General features: G+C 44.8%; 1 protein-coding gene across 2 annotated transcripts in view; it reads right to left on the bottom strand.

Annotated features, from left to right (window-relative positions):
• The window catches only part of SEPTIN12 (septin 12), a 552,608-nt gene that overhangs the window by 30,004 nt on the left and 500,788 nt on the right, over nucleotides 1-21,816 (bottom strand). For both annotated transcript variants that reach the window (XM_069646026.1, XM_069646027.1), the window contains one exon: nucleotides 13,403-13,454. In XM_069646026.1, the coding sequence (XP_069502127.1) occupies nucleotides 13,403-13,454 (52 nt within the window). The remainder of the gene's footprint in view (nucleotides 1-13,402; nucleotides 13,455-21,816) is intronic.

Raw genomic sequence — 21,816 nt, forward strand, 5'->3', positions numbered from 1 at the left:
CAACCTTTCCTCTGCTTTTGACAGCGTCAACCGCAACATCCTCATTACTTGTCTCTGCAAGACCCTTGGCATCTCGGATCAGGCTCTCACTTGGCGGACCTCCTTCCTCCTGGACCGACCCTCCCAGGTCCAGCTTGGTTCCTTTCTCTCCACCACCTCTCTCTCTACATGTGGTGTTCCCCAGGTCTCTATCCTCTCCCCTTCAACGTCTATCTGGCACCTTTGGCACTCCTGATCTCTACCTTCACCTCTAACTTTCAGTGTTTTGCGGATGACACGCAACTCTCTTTCAGGCTACCCTTGGCCTCCTCCTCGCTCATCCTGGACAGTCTATCTGCTATTCAGTCATGGTATGCCTCTAACGATCTCTGCCTCAATGTCAGCAAGACTGAGATCCTTCTCATTGGGACCCCTGCTCCGCTTTCCCTCTCTTACTCTGGCTGTCCCCCTTGGGCCCTCTGCCCTCACTCTCTCGTGAAGCAAAAACCTTGGAGAGATCTTCAAGTCCACACTCTCCTTCTCTCTACACATCACAGACCTTGCCAAGATGGCCCAATTCCAGCTGTACTCATCAAAGGTATTCTCCCTTTTCTCACCTTCTCTCAGAAGTTCACTGACTCCTCCACAGCTCTGGTTCTCTCTAGGCTGGACTACTGCAACGGCCTCTTTCTCAATCTGCCTACTTCTAATCTTCACCCTCTTCAACTCATCCAAAACAGGACCGCAAGACTTATCCTTAGCCTCAAGCCCAGGGTCTGCATCTCTACGGCCCTGAAATCCCTCCACTGGCTCCAAGTTTAGACCCTTTGCATCACCAACAAGGCTTTTTGGGGCAGTTGCCTTTACTACCTTCAACTTTCTCTTCCTAAGTACCTTCCTCCTAGAGCCCTTTCGCTTGTCTACCTCTAACTCCCTGCAGGTGAGTCGCTTCTCCATGCAGAGATTGGGCAGGGGGGCTAGAACTCTCTTCTCTGAAGGTGCCTCCCTCTGGAATGGTCTCCTTGCATATCTCTGCCTTGAGCCGGGCCTCCTTAAATTCCAGAAACTCCTCAGGACCTACCTTTTCTCCTCTTCTTTTTTTCTCTCTCTACCCTGCTAACCTCCCTCTGCTCCTACTCTGTCTGTTGACTGCCTGCTTGGTTGTCCTCTGAGTCTTAGAGGACACTAGCCCCCCCCCCCCACTGATCAGTCCCCCTCCACTTCCCGCGTGGCCCTACTTACACTGCCTCCTGGCTAACCTTCCACTACTGGGCTGAGATTTCCCCTTCTAGTCCCAGCCTCTCAGCACTTAACTCAGGGCTCTGCCACTCTGGGTGCACTTCTCCCTGTACCATCCCCCCTACACTTCTTGTTTGAGCACTTGCACAATCTCAATGACACAAGGCCCAGTAAAATTGTTGTCTTGTCCTCCCACTGTGCCCCCTCCTTTGACTTGGTGCGCCTTGAAACACTTGTGTATAGGCGCATAGTAAATAATAAAATAAATCAATCATGTCCAGGATAGACTATGTCAACAGCATATATCTTGGAATGCTGGAAGGTTGTAGGTGAAAGGATCGAAAACAAAAGGATCGAATACAATAGTTTTTCGAGTTGGGGGGGAGGGGTGGGGGTGTAAAAACCACTTTTATTTCCTATACGGAAGCAAAAAAAAAAAATACATTTTAAAAAAAATGCATTCAACCTTTTTTTTCCGGTTCTTTTGACTCGAAACTATTGTATTCAATCCTTTTTGTTTTCGATCCTTTGACTGGACACCATGCTGGAATACCTGCTGAGGAAACTACAATGAATACAGACTGGTAACGCCGGGCAGAGTGGAACACAGGCGACACCCATGGAGAAGGAGTCAACAACTCCACCCTATTCCCACCCAACACCCGCTCTCGCCCCTTAGTTGCCACCAGGTACCACAGTGTTGTGCAATTGTCAGGATATTGGCAATCACCACACTAGCTGAGTTGTGGACATTGGCAGGTGCACTGGCCGTATGAGTGGGAAGGGAAGACAGGTAGGGCTGTGAGGGAGGGTGGTGGAGGGGGGCCAGATGTGAAAGGGACCTTGAAGGCCGGACGGACCCAGATCAGGACAGAGGCGCAGGGGTGCTCCCAAACCCCATCTGGGGAGATTACACAATTCAGGATAAGAGATGCCAACTAACCAATTGCACTAACAATTTCCCCCTCTGCATGTACCTCTCAAACTCCAAACCAACACAGCCACAAACCTACAGCACAACAAACCGCACAAACTTCACTACATTGCAACAACAAAACAAAAACACACATAGACTCACACAACAGTACACGACGACTACTACCGGCCGCAAACACCCCAGGCCCAGCCAACGGACCCAGCGGGCTGAGGCCGCCAACAGCACATCACTGCTTTCTTGCACTTTTCCAGCTTCCTACCACTAAACCCCACCCCTCCCTTCCTCCTTCAGAGCTGCCAGAGCGCCAGGGGACCACTTCGTTGGTGATAGTGCGTGGTACAAATGTCCTTTAACATTAACATCATGCTGGGTTGATCGAGACGGATTGTTTGTGGTGGGAAATGCATCACACTTCGAGAGACTATTGGGGGCAGGAAATGTATCAGACCCAGATGGGTTGTTTAACGGTGTGCTGCACTGGGATGGATTTCAGGGGATGGGAAATGCATCATACGTGGATGGGCTGTTGGAGATGAGAAGTGAATTGGACTTGGATGGAGTGTTAAGGGTGGGTCGGCTATGGGCGGGAGATGTATCGCACTTAGATGGACTGCCGTGGGTGATAAATGCATTGCACTTAGAGGGATTGGTTGTGGGCAGAAATTGTGCCGCACTTGGATGGAATGTTGGGGACAGGGAATGTGTCTCACCTGGATGAATTGCTGGGGGTGGTAAACGCATCGCACTAGAATTAACGGTTGGGGTGGGAAATGTATTGCATTTAGACGGAATGTTGGGTGCAGGAAATGTATTGCCACTAACTAACTGTTCTAAAAACTCACCTTTCTGCATACACATGCTCAAACTCTGAACTAAATGGTAGTATCCAAACTGATAGTTTCCAATTGATAGTATGGAAAATCTGGTCAAATTCAGCCATTACTATTTGATCATTTGGAAACAATCAGATTGGGTAATCACTACCAAACATGGGGAGCGGGGGTGTCCCCCGCTCCCCATGTTTGGTAGTGAGTGAGACCTTTTTCTCACTCTTTCATGTATTTTTGATCTGATTTGGACTCTGTGTTTCTTTGGTTTTGGAGTCTGACAAACTCCATAGGCATCTACCTTTTGCATTGTGACACACAGCACCTTAGGTGCAGTGTCACAGAGAAGTCCTTTGGATTTCTCATAAGGTTTAAATTCCTTCTCTTGAGTAAATTACTGTTCACAAGAGTGAAATTGACTTTACTTGCCTGTTTTTTCTATGTACGTCCAGTACACCCCATCTTATGTAGAACTACTGGGGGTTACTTAGTAGCCCCTTTTCCTACTTACTCATGAAACATTTTTTATGTTACCCTCACTACAATTAATGACTGGAGGCAGTGGTTTAATTTTCCTACCTTTGTGCGTTTTTACCGCAAGCTGAATCCTCAGCTGCAGTATTGCACCCATGGGTGCCCATTTTGTCAAAATGGCCCTGGTCTTCTTTTTTTGCCATTTCTTGCTTGTGAGGTCTTTCTTAGGGTTTACTCTGCGTGCCAAACCAGGTTTAACCCTTTTGTTTGTTTTGTCTTTGGAGGAGCTTAAATGCTGAAGCCTGCCTCTGGCTCCAGTGTGTCTGGCAGGGCAGGAAGCGAGGGAGGTGCCCGAATCTCCCTGTCCTTAGTCTCCTTGGTTACCTGAATGCACCCAGTGATGATTGGCTGGCTGGTTGTCCTTGAAGGACAGCCACCCTGCTGTGTGAGTGACAACTAGGCTGTGCATGAATGGGAGAAACCTGCATAAAAGGCGAGGTCTCTTGAACAGAAGGCAGTGTTGACCACTGGAAGAAACATCTGATGAAAGAAACTGGAAGAGAAGCTTGCTGCACCCTCCTGGACCGTTGAACTGCCCGGTGAAGCCCTGCTGCAGTACTGAAGCTCCAATTTCGTATCGATTAGAGAAGCCCAGAATGGACAGCTTCTTCCCTGGGTTGGTGGGAAAAACTGATCCCAAGATGAACTCTGCTGTAAAACCTCTCCCTGCTGGCTGTACATCTTTGCTGCTGCTGGAACCGAGGGCCAAGGGCAAGGAAAACCAAAATTGAGTGCATCGTCTTTAAGCGGGACCCGAGCGCCAGGAAGTTCCTGAGGACCCTTCTGGAGCAAGACTACCCATGCCTGAGCCACCTCAACAGAGTGCTGGACCCCAGAAGCAAGGGGAGCCCATCAAGTGTCCAAGAACCGCGGAGTGCTATTGAACGCTAGCTGAAACCGTGAAGTGCCACTGAATTGGAAAGAGCCCAGAGCCGTCGACGACCTTCAAACTGCAGTGCAGGAGTCCTCCAGACGTCCTCCCTCTTGTCCCCACGAATGAGGCCCAGGAACCTAGGATCTGCAAGACTACCACCTGAACAGAAACCAGCTGGATCCTCTGCTTCCAACCTAAGGTACTGTCTTGACTAAGGGGTACTTAGCTCTTTGGTCTGTAGCTTGCTTGTTCTCACTGAAGACTTGCAGTAGCTGCTTTTCTGTAGAGTTGCTTGCAGCTCTGTCCTTCACAAGCCTAACAGATTGTGGTCATACAGTGGTTCTCTTTTACAAACTCTCTTGCAAGACTTTTTGTACTATTTGAAGAAGTTTCTCAGCTCCCTAGACAGACTCTTCTGACCCATTGATTTTGGTTTTAACTATCCCTCATAGGTGGTGCATAAGTTTAGCTTGTATTGCTGGGAAAGGTCTAACCTAGACTTCATTGGGAAGATTGCAAAGTATTCACATGCTCTGAGAACCTACTAACCTTTTTCCTTCCCTAACCTTTTCCTTTTCCACAACCTCGCTATTGCATTAAGTGTAAAAGTGATATATCAATGTGCACAGTGTCCTAGTAATTGAAGTCACCTCAGGGTGTAAGAAGTCTGTGTGTGTGTGACATCCCAAAAGGGTATCTACTTGCTTATCTTAAATCTGAGGAAGTGTTACGAAGTGTATTTTTAATTTTGAATATTGCCCTTTCTAAAGAAGGCTTATTTAAAACCAACCGTTAAATACATAAATAAATAAATATTTTACTAGCAAACCTTGAGTGTAAGTGTTATTTGAATACTTGTAATTGGGAACCTCAGTGTTGCATCCATGCAGCTCACATTTACCCCTCTTGAGATAAGTGTGACAGCTCAGTCACTCTACGAACTTGTGTAGTACAGGCCTATACCAATAGGTGGGTTACCTATTACCAAGAGAACAAGGCTGGTGTAGTCTCCCACAGGGTTACTGCATCCAATCTTTCCTAACAAGTGGGGACACGTTTGTATCAACCTAGTATTTTAAACTTGGGATTTATTGTTAGTTTTATATGTGCCTAAAGTTAAGCTGGTGGCAGCAAACCTATTTATCCCATTTTTGCAGAATATCCTTTAACTGTGTATGGCCACTGAATGTGGCTAGTGCCCTAAAATGGCCACGCCAAGAGATTGTTGCTTGTTTTGCAACCCTTCCTACATTTGGCCTGGTGTAACCCTGCTGGACTACCTGATCTGCGAAGGCTGTCAGCGTTGCTTCAACCCATGGAGTGGTGGGACCAGGGACCAACCAGTCTTCACACGTTCTTGAGGATCCAGTAGTCCTGAGCATTCAGAAGCGTCCCTGGACCACCTGTTGGACTGACCAGCTCTCTAGTGGGCTACATTGCTAGAACAGTCGCCATTCCATGTTCATCATCAGAACTTTGGAAGTCACCGTCTTGGGGTGTAAGTCACCTTCCTGCCGAATTTCAGCCTTCCAGCTTCAAGGGATCCTGCTCTGGAAGGTCTTCTTCAACCGCGACTGGAAGGACGCCTGCCGTCGCCTGTGTGCATTGCCTGTCACTGGAACTCGCCTTCCCCTGTCTGGTGAAGTGTCCTGAATAGGTCTGCATTGGTGCCTTCTGAATGTCTTCCTTACCAAGGGTTGTGCTCTGCCACTGAAACCAACCAGAAAGATCCTTGCACCTGCAGCACCTGGACACCTCTCACTGGAACCAAAGTCGGGAAAATCTACCTCCAGCGACCCCCAGTCAACCCATCTTGTCATGTGGGAAAGTCAGAGTCTTGGGGGTAAGTCATTGCTACACATTCATTTCCCAGCTATTCTCCTTAGAATAAACATTAGAATAAACATTGGTTATTCCATTCCATCGCTTTTTGATCACTGCATCTGAAAGTGGCTGTACCTGAAAGATAGGAACATAATTTTACTTACCAACATTGTGGAATATCTCTCTGGAACATTTCACCAACACAATAACTCTTCCTGCATCAGACCCTTTTTCTAAGAAGAAGCTTTGTGACTTTTGGGAACAAGGTCCCACTCATCAAAGGGATTGGACTTACAAAGTTAGGGTATATTTCTTGTGACTTGGTTCCATTCTACTGCATCATTTCTTACCTTCCTTTTTGTTGAATATTGAATGCATTTATAAGAACCTAAGGTGAATGTATACATGCTTATAATTGAGTGTTGTGTAATATTATCACCTGCTTGTTTCATTTACTAGTGTGTGTTTTGTGACGAGAATAAATACAGTATTTGTTAGGTAAGATTTTCATAGAAATTGTAAATCTTCCTGACCTGGGTCAACCCCAGAATTTTTGCTTTACTAGTGGGATATGTTTCCTTAATTCCTCTGCGAGTGGGAACCTTTTTCCACACCCACAGAATCTTTTACTCTTTTTATGTGTCAGTTTTTAGACTCTCCATAGTGTCTTTTTAAAGTTATCCTCTTTAACAACGTTTTGGCAATAAGTGCCCGTTGTTGTTTTCTCTGGCTAACCTTAAGGGAACTACAATTCCCAAAGGTAGAAAGGATGTTTGGATCCCTTCTACATTTTATTTTGTGAAACCAGCACACCCCACCTTGTGTAGAGTGCTGGGGAGATACAATGTATCCCCTTTCACACTAAAACTGTAACAATTCTGTCAAGCTTACCTTTAATGGCTGGTGGCAGTGATAACTTGTATTAATTTGGTGCACCTTTACCACGGGCTGTGTTCATAGCTGTAATAAAGGCACCTAAGGGTGCTTATTTTACCAAAATTGCCTCTGTCTTCTTTTTTTCGCCATTTTAGCGTTTTTTGTCCTTTCTTGTTCCTTCCCTTGACATCCAGGGAGGGAAATTCCTTTGTGTGATTTTTATCTTCGACGGGAGTCCCCTGGACTCACCGCCCAGGCTCCAGTCTGACTTTGGAGGCAGGAAGCAAAGGAGGAGTCCAAAACTCTGCAGCCCTTTGTCTTCCTCCTTGCCTGAATGCAGAAAAATCCCAGTGGAGGGATGGCTGTCTTGATTGGACAACCAGACCACCCCTTGTTTTAAAATGCACGGAGAGAATGCAGATGTTGTGCTGTAGCTTCTGTACTGCGAACCTAGAAGCTGAAGACAAGTCGACCACTGGAACCAAAACCGAAGAGGATGATGAAGGAAAAACAGCTGAGACGATTTCCAGTGACCAGAGAGCCTGCTGTGTAACCGGAGCCTACTGTAGCCTTCCTTCCAATCGACCTGGGGACTCCAGAAACAACGACAGCGACCCGGGCGGGGCCTAGTGATACCCACTAGACTCCAAAAGACCTGCATTTTGAGCCATCCCACGCATTGCTGCAAATACCCCAATACCCTGGGACCTCAAGCCACTGTGTGTTGTATCGTCTTCCGAATTCTGAATCTCGCTGAAACGTCGTGGGCATCTTGGTGGATCTCAAGAGACACGAATTGAGTCCAAGAAGTCCCCTCAACAGAGTGCTGGTCCTTTCTAACGATGAGAATTCAACCACGATTCTCTGTCTTCTTCTGTGCTCCTTGAAAAGGCGCCAAAACTGCAGAACCGCATTCACCCAAAAGGAAAACCTTGCCTAGAGCCTTCTCCATTGATCCCTGCTGCAAAGTTCCTTCTGAGGTCTTGTTTTCAGTCACCATGACAATGAATTCACTGACCGGGTATTTGGCTGCAGATCCTGAAGTCCTCTTGCTGCAAAATCTTCTTCAATGCTGAGGTACTGTGTTGACTTGGGTATGTACTTAGCTGAAGTATTTTAGGATTTCTGTGTAGCTGTGGGGTGTTTTCTGTGATGGGGGGGGGGCTCTCATCCAGTGCACCCAGTTCCGCTGGTAGAATCCTGCTAGGGTGTCTTCTGCGAAGCCCCTGGACCCTCTTCTAACTCTAAATATTATAATACTCATCTGTTTGCCCAGTCTTCCTAAGGAATCCTGACTTTTGCTACTAAAGAACCTATTCTGACACTGTCTGTTGGTCACTAGATCCTAGTAACCCCCATTCTGCCACTGAGAACACTCATGCTCCAAGAATAAGGCAAATACCTTTTAGTAATTGGGACTTTTGCCTAGAAAAGAAAATAAGTGTTTAAAAGTTACTTACTTGTAAAAGAGTTAGTTGGTAACTATAACTCTAAGAGTGAACAGTTACAAAAAGTTCTTACTTACCTTGGATGTGTGATGCACTATTCTTAAAAGTATGGTTAACATCTTTCTTTCCTTAGAAACCATTTTGCCATTCTAATAGAAAGTAGATGTGACGGTATATTATTCACCTGTGATTAGGTTGTGCCTCTTCCCAAAAGTAATGTGTTGGTTTTACCAGATTATGCCTGTTAGGATAATGGTATGAGTGTCCTCCAACTGTTTCCATGACCAGATTATTCCCGTTAGGATCATTGTATGAGTGTCCCCCAATTAGGTCTTGCTTCCCCTGATTTGCTGTTAGCCTGTCCAGAATAAGTCTGTATTAGGCTGTTGCCTACCTTGACAAACTTTGAGCCATTCAGTAAAGTGTAACATTGGGTTTTCCTTTCCCTGTGCTGTTGTAGACAGACTCACAGAGAGTCTTTGGTTCTAAGTGTCCCTCATGGTTTATAGACATAATTTCGAAATCAAAAATTTCGAAAGTCAAAAAGTCGAAAAAAAAATGTCGAAAAAAATAATGTCGAATTTATTTTTTATGACGTTTTTTTTCGAAATGGGGGGGTTCCCCCCCAACCCCCGTTTTTTCTTTTTTTTTGTTTTTACCTATTTTTTTTATATAAACTAGAGCCCAAAAAAAATATCGAAAAAAAAAATAATTCGACATTTTTTTTTTCAACATTTTTGATTCGACTTTTTTGACATTCGAAATTTTGTATTCGATATTATGACTGGACACCGTCCCTCATAAGTCATACATAAGGTACTTGTATAGCTGGGAAAGATCTAACCTGGATTTCATTTTGAGGTTAAAAAAGTATATGGGTTTTACATACCTTGAGTTAGCTGTGTGCCATCTATAAATAAGCACTGATCTCAAAAGCACCAGCAATTGAATATTCAATTCTTAGGTTTTACTCACCTACTATAACTGTGTGTTATCACAAAAGTAGTTATAGGTTTTTACTGTACCTGGAGTAAGTGTTCCGCTATTCACAAAATGTATTCTGTCCAGTTGACTGATTATGTGATTTGTTACTGAGAGTCATTGTACAACTGGTAGGGTCTACTGCTATGGCATTACTGAATGTAATTGTGAAAGTAACCATTGGTTTTTAGTCCCCAAGAATAGATGTGACCTATATTGAATGTGTATGAAAAGGTTTGACATCCCTAGAACTACTTGGTGTTACAAATAAGGTTTATGCTTTGGTCTGTGAACCTTCAAGCATAGTTTTGTGTTTTGATAATTGTGATTACATATAATGTGTGATATTACTTATTTACCCCTATATTCATCTGGGCCTACCTGTATTTAAATACATCCTTTATTTTTACATACATAGTGCTTGTGTTTCTTTGGAACATTTGTATTACAATTTCATTTGTACTGATTCTACAGCCTTCTCTCCATCCTGAGATAAGCCTGGCTGTTCTGTCTACTCTACTATGAACTCTGGTGGTACAGCCTTATAATAAGAGTGGAGTCTTGTACTGCCTCAGTTGAATGGTTTTACTAAGCCCTTAGCTGGACTTCAGAAAAACTGTCCTAACAGTATTTGTTTACTTACTTGTCTAAATTGAATTATTGTGCGTTTCACTGTGTGGATTCATTGTGGACCCCTGAACCCAATCACACTCTCCTGACAATAGCCTTGACTACTCTCCACCCTTACCTTGATTGTGTTTTTGCTAACCTCTCAGAGTTACCCTGTTCATCTAAAAATTGTTCACCAGGCCATATTCTAGAAATCCATCTTAACATATGGCAAAAGGCAAATGGAAGAGCAAGATATTAATAGCAACTTGGACAAACACTAGCAATAGGAGTGAGGGGTAGTAGCAGAGAAAATAGAAACTGAGAGACAGGACAGTATGGAAACAGATCAAAAGCAGGTGGGAGAGATGGAAACAGAAAAGGCAAAACCGGAGAAAGGAAGGCCAATAACACTGGAGAGAGTGGAAGAAAGATCATCAACAGGACGAGGGACCGCAAAAGAGAAAATGAGAAATGAGAGAGGGATAGACTAATGACACAAGAGAGGAAGAAGGATAAACAGGAGAGAGTGAAATAAGAATTACAGCAATGGTGATATCAAGGCAAAGGAGAGAAATAACAAGAATAGGATGTAGAGACAGTAGAGGGAGAGAGACACAGAGCAACAGACCGCAACAACAAGTGGCATAGCAACACTTAATAGGGGAGGCAGATAAACAGAATGTGAGAGACCTGGGGGACAGATTCGTGACAAGTATGAGAGAGGGAGTAAAAGCATGACTGAGAGGCCACACAACAGAGGTAGTTCCAGGCAGCAAGAGTAGGAGGGAGAGGCTGAGAAGTAATGCTGAGGCAGGGATTTTTGAATACCCGAGGTAACTAGCTGGTGTCTGGTTTTGTAACAGTAGTTCTTAACAGAGTTCTGGTGTCCAGGTCTCATGAATATGCAGCTGGGTAGTATGCACCTGCAGGTTTCTCTGTAGGATAATATGTTCCACAAGTATAATACATTACTTGAAGCCAGAGACTTTAAGTATACAACTGCTTTATTTCTAACGTTTTAACTTTAGGCATGCATTAGCTGGATAGCAAATCCATTTTACATATCTGTGAATGAGAAAGCACATTTTTACCCTTGTATTTGGATTTTCTCTCTATTTAAAAAAAATAGTTGGATTTTCTCTCTATTTAAAAAAAATAGTCACTAAACAACTCCCGCCTCAACATCCTTTCTGGAGCACTGGGCTCTTCCTTTCAATGGCAGTAGGCTTTTTACCTCCTCTAGGATGAGGCTCAGACTAACGAGAAAGGCAACATCAAAAGCAAAACCTTTGTTGAGTATCTCTGGACCAGCCTCCGAACCTCCTTCTCACACATATTACAATTACGGAAGATCCTTCTATGCCTTTAGGGACTTCCAAGCAAGGGCACAAGGCTGTTGGGAGTTACCAAACAAAGCTGGTTTGTTCCTTTCAAGCTGCCAAAAAAGAACAGGGCACCTCAAAGGATTTGGGGTTCTTTTCCCGCGGTAGAAATATGTTTGACATAATCGTCTGTCTTTTCTCCCCTGAACATTCCCGATGTGCCAAACCCCCTACCCACACCCCCTTACTTTCCTTCAATTCCGTCTCGCCGTGTCCCTGCAATTCCTGTTTCCTTTCACTTCTGTGATCGGGAACCGACGCCGCAGGGTCCTTTTCTTTTTTTTCCTTTTTTGTTGTTGGGTCAGCTGCGGGGGTGTCCCCCGCAACCCCCGCTCCCTTTACTGTATAGTATAGTGAGCGGGGTGATGAGGGGGGCACACCCAAAGCCCCCTTTTTTCTTTTTTTATGGACTGCGGGAACAGCTGCGGGGGACACCCACGCAACTCCCACTCACAGTATAGTAAGCGGGGGTTCAAGGTTTGGGGGGACACCCCCGCAGCCCTAAACCAAACCCAAATGACCTACCCAACCAAAGGTCAACCTTTTAGAAGGTCCAACATTTGGTGGTACCTTCTTTCAGACTTTTGGTTGGTTAGGTCATTTGGATTCAGTCATTTTGGCTGAAACCCCTCAAAGGGCTTCTGTCGCTACTCTGCAACAGCCTCTGACAAACCGATAATTTCCCATGTGTTGTAACCCAAGAAACATGCAACACCCAGTGAGGGCAGAGTGACCTTTTTTTTTTTTAACAAGATCCTGGTCTGCTTTTAGCTGAAAGCTATGGCCTACATAACTTAATGCCTGACTTGGCTAAATCCATGATAAAAGAGAGTACATGGTTCGATGAGCTTCAGCGGGGGTTAATGTCTTTTTGCAGGCAACAATGAAAATATCTCATCCAGTTTCTGCTATATTGGCTTTACACTGCCTTCTGTCTTCTCGCTAGCCGGGCCTCATCTATGGAAGATGAGCACCACTTAAAATGGGAGTCCTCATGTTTTCTTGCACTACCTGTCTGGAAGTAAGGGCATTGGATATCTTAGTAAACAGACAGTAGATGTTTCCTTTGAGCCTTCCTTTTCTTCTCAAATCAGCTGGGTGGAGGTAGAAGTGCTAGAGGGCACCATTTGACACATCCATTATTCACAGAATGATGAATAAAAGGTGGACAAGGCAGATGGTTTCATACTCCTGCATCATACTGGTCTCTTCTCTGGTTTTAGCTTTGGTTTTAGTGCAATCCATTAATTCGATTTTGTCTGTATCATAAGCCCTCAAACAATATCTTACCAATTTCAATCAAACTAATCAGTTTTGTGGATCGGCTAACCTCTGCCCATTCCAAACCACTAAAGATCAGACCCAGTACATTTCCAACTGGCTAGAAAGGAGCTTATTTGGTAGCTGATATCACTGTTGCCAAATATTTTCTTGCAGCAACCGCGAAAAATAAAATCCTACCCCAACATCCCTTTAGCAACACTTATAAGACTAGCCACTCCTCAAGCTGTAAAGAACCACTAATCCAACAATATGAGAATATAGCCCCCAGACACATTAAATATGAGTGTTAGACATGATTCAGTAAATATAAGATTTAAAATGGATCCCTCTAGCAGAGGTCTGAAACTTGCAGCTGTCCCGAATTTTAGGACTATGACTCCCATGATCCTTCACAATTGACTATGCTTGTCATGATTGATCAGTAGATGTAGTCCAAAACATCTGGTGAGGAAAAAGGTTGCATATCCTTACTGAGGGAACACACATATGCATATGATGCTCCCCACCAGAGGGAGGTAGATGTTATAAAGGACCCCATGTCATAGAGATAGATGTTGGAAAACCTCCATCACTAGAGATAATATGTTAAACAGGAAGTGTGTTACCTGATGAGCAGATCTCTCAAGTGTGCAAACTCACAATGCGCCTCATTTTCAACTAAAGGAAAAGCAAAAAAGAAAAGTGTTAGCCTGAAACATAAATAGTATGTGCATATAACACTGTGGTGGACATTCACATGAAGATTACACCTGTATATCAGACAAACAAGTCTGCTGCATGTTCCATGAAGCTTGTATTCATGTAACAGAGCATGTGCATTCAGCTACAGCTTGCATGATTTGACATTCACAATTGGTATTAAGATGGATTTCTACAATCAGTAGACGATTTTAGGAGGCATCCCTATATATTGTAAACTGGGATGACACTGAAAGGTTAGCCAAAACCCAATCAAGGTACAGTGGAAGAGCAGTAAAGGCTTAGGTGCTCATTACAAGTTTGTTGGTATTGCCGGTAATTACGGTGGGATACTGGCAAAACCGGGATATTGCAGGCGGCAGCAAGGGCAGTAAATCCCAATTCCATGGAGTCCCATAGGACCTAACCCATAGGACTCCATGGAGGGGATTGCCGGAATTACCAGCACCGGTAATACTGGTGCTGGTAATTCTGCCATTTATTTGCTGATAGGGCCCTGATTTATCTCCAGCTCTTAGCTGGAGGTAAATCAGTACCCCCACGGGCAAACTTGTGTTTTGCTGATCCAGAAACATTGCTGGTGCCAGAATTACCAGCAATTTTTCCAGAGTGGCAAACCTGTAATGAGCCCCTTAGTCTCAGGAAAAGTGTGAGAGTGGTCTAGGGCTACAATGAGTCCACACAGAAATACACTAATAATTATTATTTGGCGTTTCTAATCACACTAAGCATACAAATCACAGGTACGTATTGTACTCAAAAAACATAAATCATATATATATGTATATATATAAATTTATGATACATTACTCACCGTAATCGTATTTTTGATGCTTGTATCTGCTTAGATTCACATGCTATGCATAGGCTGACATCTAGTGGAAGCTGCAGAGTTTTATAATTGTTGTTTTCGAAACTCAAAATGGGATGTCGACAGGGCGTGCCAGTAATATTATCCCTAGTGTGACGTCCACTGTACCCATGGTCCTTCACACGTGGAGATCCCTCAGATTGCTTTGTTTCTGATATGAGGTAGCAGGAAGTGTAGCGTGAGTACAGGTGTATGAAAGCAGATGTATATCAGATAAAGCTGCGATAAACATCTATGCACCTTCTTTCCAAGCAGAGAAAGGGTGGGTGCATGTGAATCTAAGCAGATACAATCCTAAGAAAAATTATTACGGTGAGTAATGTATCCCTTCTGAGGCTTGTGGAATCTGCTTAGATCACATGCTATGCATAGATTAGCGAGCAGTGTTAGGAGAACGTGGTGGGCTGTGAGAAGGTTCATCGGCAAATAGATGTTTAAGAACCACTTGTCCCACCTGTGTACCTGCTTTAGAATGAGTGCCAATGCAGTAGTGCTGAGTGAAAGTATGTACTGAGCTCCATGTAGCTGCTTTACGAATGTCGTCCAGCGGGACGTTTGCGATAAAGGCCAAAGTAGCTCACGTACCTCTTATGGAGTGAGCTCTTGGTGTGAAAGGCAGTGTTTTACTTGATAAAGAGTAACAACACTGTATGCATTTTATTAGGGAGAATTCTCAGAAATGTGCTAATTCCCTCCACCTTAGAGACCCCCAGCAACCTTGCCGGATTTTGAGGACTTGATTTATTTTAACCTGGAGAGAGTGAGACCCTTTTTCCCCACTCTCTCATGTATTTTAATGTGATTTTGTACACTGTGTTTCTTTTGGTTGTGGAGTCTGACAAACTCCATAGGCATCTTCTTTTACATTGTGTCACACAGCACCTTCAGTGCAGTGGCACAGGGAAGTCTTTCAGATTTCCCAAAAGGTTTGAATACCTTCTTTTGGTTAAACTACTGTTTCCAAGAGCAGTAAAGTGAAATTGACTTTACTTACATTTGTAACTTTCTAGACCTAGCACACACACTATCTTACAATATGGTGCTGAAGGGTTTTCCTATTATCCCGTTTGTCTAGCCTCTCATGTAAAAGATTTTATGTTACCCTTTCCTCACTGAATGGCTGGTGGCAGTGGTTTTGTTTTAACTACCATAGTGTGCATTTACCGCGGGCTGCATTCGCAGCTGCAGTAAAGCACCCATGGGTGCCATTTTTGTCAAAATGGCCCGGTCTTCTTTTTTCGCCATTTCTTTGTGGAAAGGTCCTTCTTGAGATTTACTCTGTGTGCCAAACAAGGTTTGGTCCCATTGTTCGTTTAGCCTTTGGCAGGATTCACGAGTGAAACCCGCTTCTGGCTCTAGGGTGTCTGAGGTAGGCAGGAAGTGAGGGAGGTGCCAGAAGCTCCCTGTGCTTAGTCTCCTAGGAGACCCAAATGCACTCTGTGATGATTGGCTGGCTGAATGTCCCGTAAGGGCATCCACCCTGCTGGGCGATTGACAGCTAGGCTGGAATGAATGGGAGAGAACTGAATAAAAGGCGAGTCTTTTGGCTTGGAAGGCAGAGTCGGCCAGTGGACGAAGGAACCGAAGAAGAAACTGAAGAGGACGCCTGCTGCAACTCCCGGACCTTTGATTGGCCCGGTGAAGCTCTGCTACACTGCCGAAACGCCAAGTTTGCATCGACAGAGAAGCCCCTGCAAGGACGACTTCTCCCCTTGAGTTGGTGGGACCAATCAACTCTGAAGTAAGCCACCTGGACATCCATCTTGGAGCTAGTTGAATTTCCACAGAGTTGCTGCTGCAAACCGTATAGCCAGCGAGAGGAACACCAAATTGTGTGCGTTGCTTTTAACCTGGCCTAGAGCTCCAGGAAGATCCTGTGGACTCCCAGGAAGCAGGACTGACTGAGCCTGAGCCCCCTCAACAGAGTGTGGGACCCCAGAAGCAAGAAAAGCCCATCTAGACAGCCAGGAACCGCAGTGTTGCTATTTGCAGTAGATGTGAGGAGCTGAAACACTGAACAGCCACTGAAAGTGAAGTTTGCTGGTTTCGAGTTTTGACTGTCCCAGTGCATTGCAGGAGTACCCCGACATCCTCCCTCTTTTCCCCATGACTGAGGCCCAGGAAAAGTGAGATCTGCAGAGCTGCAGAGGAACAGGAGTCATCTACTGCATATTTTTTTCATTTTAAAGGTACTGTAAAAAAAGTCTGAGAGAACTTAACTCTTACAGAACAAGTAAACAAGTTCCCAAATCGGGAACTCACGTCCCCTGCACACGTATGTCTGAAATGACAGACCAATAATTCATCAAGTAACTTCTCAATATAACAAGTAGATATGTAAATATTTTGCATAAGTTAGTAAAAAGGCAATTTTGAAATGATGCTCATTCAGTCAGAATAGGTCACAAGAAACCATCTTCATTTTATTCATGATGATGTAGTCGATAAGGGCCCAACGCGTTTCAGGTATTGCATACTCTTCATCAGGGGCAAATTCAATTTCTGGAAACCTCAGTCACTGCGAAGGGAGCCAGTCCATGCTCACCCAGCCTACCCGTTCATCCCTTCAATATGCCTTCCGCCACCCCCCACCCTAAACAAAACAGCCACCAGGAAGCAGAGTCTGTGGCTGATCCTTCTTCCTCCCATAAAGGGTATGCAAGTCTTGTCCTAGCGGTTCAGCCACAAATCTAGTCAAGTCCCTGTCTCCTGTGGTATTCGAAAGAAATGCGATTTACCGTCATCCAACACTTTCAGCTTCGCCTGTACGATCATCATGTATTTAAAGTTTGCCTCTTGCAGGCGGCGACGTACCTTGTCAAATGACCTCCTCTGCTTTTGTACTTCTTGCGTAACGTCGGGAAAAATTGAAATCTTTGTGCGCCTCCTGCAGGACTGCATCTCGAGTTCTAAAATTAAGCAACTTAGCCACCATAGCTCTTGGATAGCCACCTGGGGGCGGGGTTCAGCCTGATACTTGGTGTGCCCGCTCTATCGTAAACAATTTGGATAGGCCTCTGAACTTCAACGTCCCCAGGATCAGCTTCTCCACGTACAGTTCCACACTTGGGCCCTCCTCACCTTCCAGCACCCCAACCAGACGGATATTGCATCTGCGAGCGCGTCCTTCTGCATCTTCTGCCCTCGCCTCTAGGGTCCTCGTCACGCCTACCATCCACTGCCCCTGGTTTCGTAGTGTTGCCAGCTCGACCTCCGCCGTGCTCACTCTTTGCTCGACCTCTGTCACCCTCTCACAGAATGTCCGCAGATCTGCCTTCACCAGGGAGACATTTACCCCCACCTCCTTAATCTTCCCTTCAAGGGACGATCTAGAGTCCTGTATGACTGTCAGGAGGCTCTCTATAGTAACACCTCCCACATCCTGGGAGGGGTCCCCTCCGGTCTCTGTCAACGTCCCTGACATGTGCTGATTTGCTTTAGATCTTGCCCCACATAGAGCTTCATCTTCTGCTGCCCCTTGACCATAGCGGCTCTCCCATCAGAGGGTGAAACCGAGAGGTAAAACAGGGACAAGCCACTGAATCCCAGCCAACTGCCACAACGTCCCCAGGCAATGTAATACAGGTACAGTTTCAAGGGGGCGGCCTCTCCTGTGACACTATGTGGGGCTCCCACTCCCCAAGCGTTCACCCCGTGGGGAAGGGCTGGTTGCGCGCAGCCACTTCGCTCCAGCAGAGCAACAGTTCTCTCAGGATCCTCACCCCTCCAGGGGCCTATCTGTGAAAGGCTAGTGCGCAGAGTCTCCTACACACAATGCTACCTTGTTACTTTTATTCCTTTTATGCTTTTTTTTCTTATGTTTGTGGGGCTATACAGTGACCTGTTGCCTTCCTGGCTGTGGCTGATGCAGTTATGGAGCTGGGAGAGTGATATTCAGAGTGCCTTCCCAGATCTGGAACCTTGCAATTCCAGATCAATACTTATTTATTTCTCCTGTAAGCATAGTCACTCTCTGGGTGTCCATTGATGTTAATGCCCCCTTGCCTGCGTAAGTGGGTGCCCCGGGGGGGCCCTCCTGTTGCCTTCACTGTCGTCCTCCTGCTCCAGCCTGCACGCCGGCTCACTCGTAGAATGCGCTGGGGAGCCGGCATGCCTCTTCCACAGCATGGGCCGGTACCTCTTTCAGGCGCTTCCCGCTCTGCCCTGCACTCTGCAGCCAGTCAACCCGCTCATCGGACAACTCCAAGCTCTGCGTTGTAGTGCAGCATGGCCCCCACCTCTGCCTGGTGAGTGGCGCGCTCCCAGTCTCCTTCACCAGCGTGACCCCAATCAGGCCGTTCCACAGTGTTCCCACTGTAAAATGGCACTGCCAGCCTTTCTGAAGTGAGGTGCCGTTGACCGGATGTCCCGTTTCTCCTGGAAGCTGCTCTGAGGATCGTATGCCTCCGTTCCTCCGCTGCAGTGATTTTCTTTATTTAGGCAGGATTAGCAGGATATTTTCCAGGATTTGTCATGGGTGGCTCGGGAGCTCTGGCAAAACACGTCTACATCACATGGCTGCTGGCCACACCCTATCAGCATTGCTATGTTGAGTATCTGGCCTATGCTCAATGGTGAAGACTTATGGACCACATGAGCAATTTCGGATTCTCTCCTTTCATTTTCATCAGGGCTTATGGTCAGTATGCACATTGAGTGCAGAGAGGTATGGTTTCAGCTTCCTAAGGGCCCACCCAATGGAGAAAAAAACATTTTCCACAGTTGCACACCTGAGCTCGCTGTCCTTAAGCTGGTGACTAATAAAACATATAGGATGTTCCCTGCATTTGTCATTAACTCTGAAACTACATCACCTATCCCAGTGTCAGAGGCATCTGGCTGCACTATAAAGGTCTATGGTAACCAGGTGCCCTGGAAACAGGGGCCTGACAAAGGGAATCCTTAAGGCCTTGGAAGGCCTTCTTACAATGCTCAGTCCAAGTGACTTTCTTAGGCTTTTTAGGAGTTATGACTGCAGCCCCACAGATAAGGGGTGCATCAACCATTAATTACTCGCTAACAATAGGCAAATACTTCCCAAAAATAAAAAAAGAGAGTACAAATATTCCCAACCAACAGTAGGAAATGGACACATAAATCCTTGGCCATTGCTTTTACCAACACATCTGCATGGATAGGTTTGGACTAATAGTGCATTTAGTACCCCAGAAACTATTACAACTGCCCGATCGAAAGATGTAAAATCATATCTTAATGTGCATGAACAAACTAGGTGCAAAGAAGTATTTATTACAAAAACATGTTGGATTTATAGTTTAAACATATTTTTACTCACTTATTAAATACTCCCATTGGGAATGTGACTAAATGTTTTACTCCCTAAAAATAATTTTACTTCCAATTTTAAAAAATATAAATACTCTCACTTCAAAATCTCATTTGTAGCGTAATGGTTGTGAGGGAAGTCAGAAGGGCAGCTATGGTTCTATAGTCTGCCATTAAGTTTCTTTAATACCCAGCGAGGCCTAGAAAAGCTTTCACCTGGGTTTGGGTTTTGGGGGTTGCCCAGTCTTGTACAGACTGTACTTTGGAGGAAACTCGCAAAGGGGACAGGAACCCCCTGCATTGTCAGCCATAAATACTGACCAGACCTCCTAAAAGAGATGAGTGAAGCAAGTAAAGTCAAACAAAAAGGCATTCATTACCTCCAAATGTGTGGGCAGGGTTGAAACCATACCAAAATGTTTGGGGTTACAATGATGTCAATGGATGGGAAGTTGCAAAAAGCAAATCTTTGACTAAGGCACTTTTTTTTTTACTGAATCCTGAGTTAGAGCTCTGCTGCTCTCGCAAAAAGCTGGAAAAGGCCCCCGGGTTTACAAAATACTGGTTGATCTATTTCAAAATGAACCATTAATGAATCATTAATATGGATCTCATTTTTAACAATATTTTTTCATCAAATGAATAAATGTGGCACTAATCCAAAACTGGCTTTTAGCTGGGATAGCACCTATTTTTAAAAAGGGTTTCAGGAAACTTCTCTAATCGATGAGTAGGGCTACCATTTTTACTGTAACATTATGCTTACTCATTTAGAGGATTGGGTTAATGAAAACAATCTTTTAACTGACCTGCAGGGCGGTTTTAGAGAGAATTGAGGCACTACTGAACACTATTTTCTTATGTGTGCCCTGGTACAAAAATACTGCCTCCAAAATAATGTTTTTATATCTTATTTGTGTTTATTTAAAAAAGCATTTGATAAGGTTGACAGAGATAAGCTCTGGATGGTATTTGAGCCCATGAATATACCATGAATATACCAATCTCGATCTTCCAAGCAATATGGTCTTTACATAGCGGAAATCAGGCTATGGGGAGATTTAGCTTAGGGGGAGAATGCACCGATAACTGTGATGTTACCTCTGCTGTGAGACAGGGATGTGTCCTGCCCCCTATATTGTTCTCCTTGTATATCAATTCTCTCCCAGAGATGATCCCAAGATTAGACTGTGATACAACTATAATAGGTGGAAAAAGATTGCCATGTTATTATATGCTGACGATGTGGTGCTGATCTCCCAGACCCCTGTTGGAGTAGTATGCCAACTGGAGTATTAAGCCAACTACAGGGCCTCATTACGAGTGAGAAACCGTAAAACTGACCATACTATTACCGGCGCCTGATATCCCGGTATTACCAGGATATTCCTGGTGCCGGCAGCGACTGGAAATCCCCATTCCATGGAGTCCTATAGGACGCCATAGACTCCATTGTAGCAATCCCCGGCACTGGGTAATTGCAGCATTTTTGTTGCCGTGGGGGGCCTGATTTACCAGCAGGTCAGGCTTGGAGGTAGATTGGTAGCCCCTACGGCAAACTCGTGTTTTCTAGAAAAAATGCTGGAATTACCAGCAAATATACCAGCATTTTTCCTGTACCGGGAAACCCATAATGGGACCCTCTTTTTGTAAGGAACAAGCAATGCAAGTTAACCTATCCAAAACTAAGCTAATGGTAAGCCATAGAAAACACAGTAAAACAGTGTTTTATTAAATTTAAGGACATAGAAATTTAACAGGTCTGAATGTTTTGATTATTTCGGTGTCTGATTGACTGCTAATGGTTCCTGTGTGCTAAGGCAGCAAACTGGTGCCACCTTAACTTTTTGTAAGATGTTTGGTAGGAGGGCTACAATAGCATCACTTGAAGTTTAAACATTGCAGGCACAACCATCTGCACTATATGGGGCAGAATGGGGAGGTAGGTTTCATATTTACACATTATTGAACTAGAGGAAAGAGTTTTTTGAAAGATTTACTTTGTCTCCCGAAATGTGAACCAAACATCCCAGTTTACTGAGAAGAACAAATTACTTACTCCTGGTAACGTTCTTTCGACTGGATGTTCCTCCCATGTATTCCTCATCTTTAACACTTGTTATCCAGCTTCAGCTGCATCGGAAAAGATTTTTGGAAGATGGC

Source organism: Ambystoma mexicanum, chromosome 2p, assembly GCF_040938575.1.
Source record: "Ambystoma mexicanum isolate Mex_15411 chromosome 2p, UKY_AmexF1_1, whole genome shotgun sequence".
Taxonomy (NCBI): Eukaryota; Metazoa; Chordata; class Amphibia; order Caudata; family Ambystomatidae; genus Ambystoma; species Ambystoma mexicanum.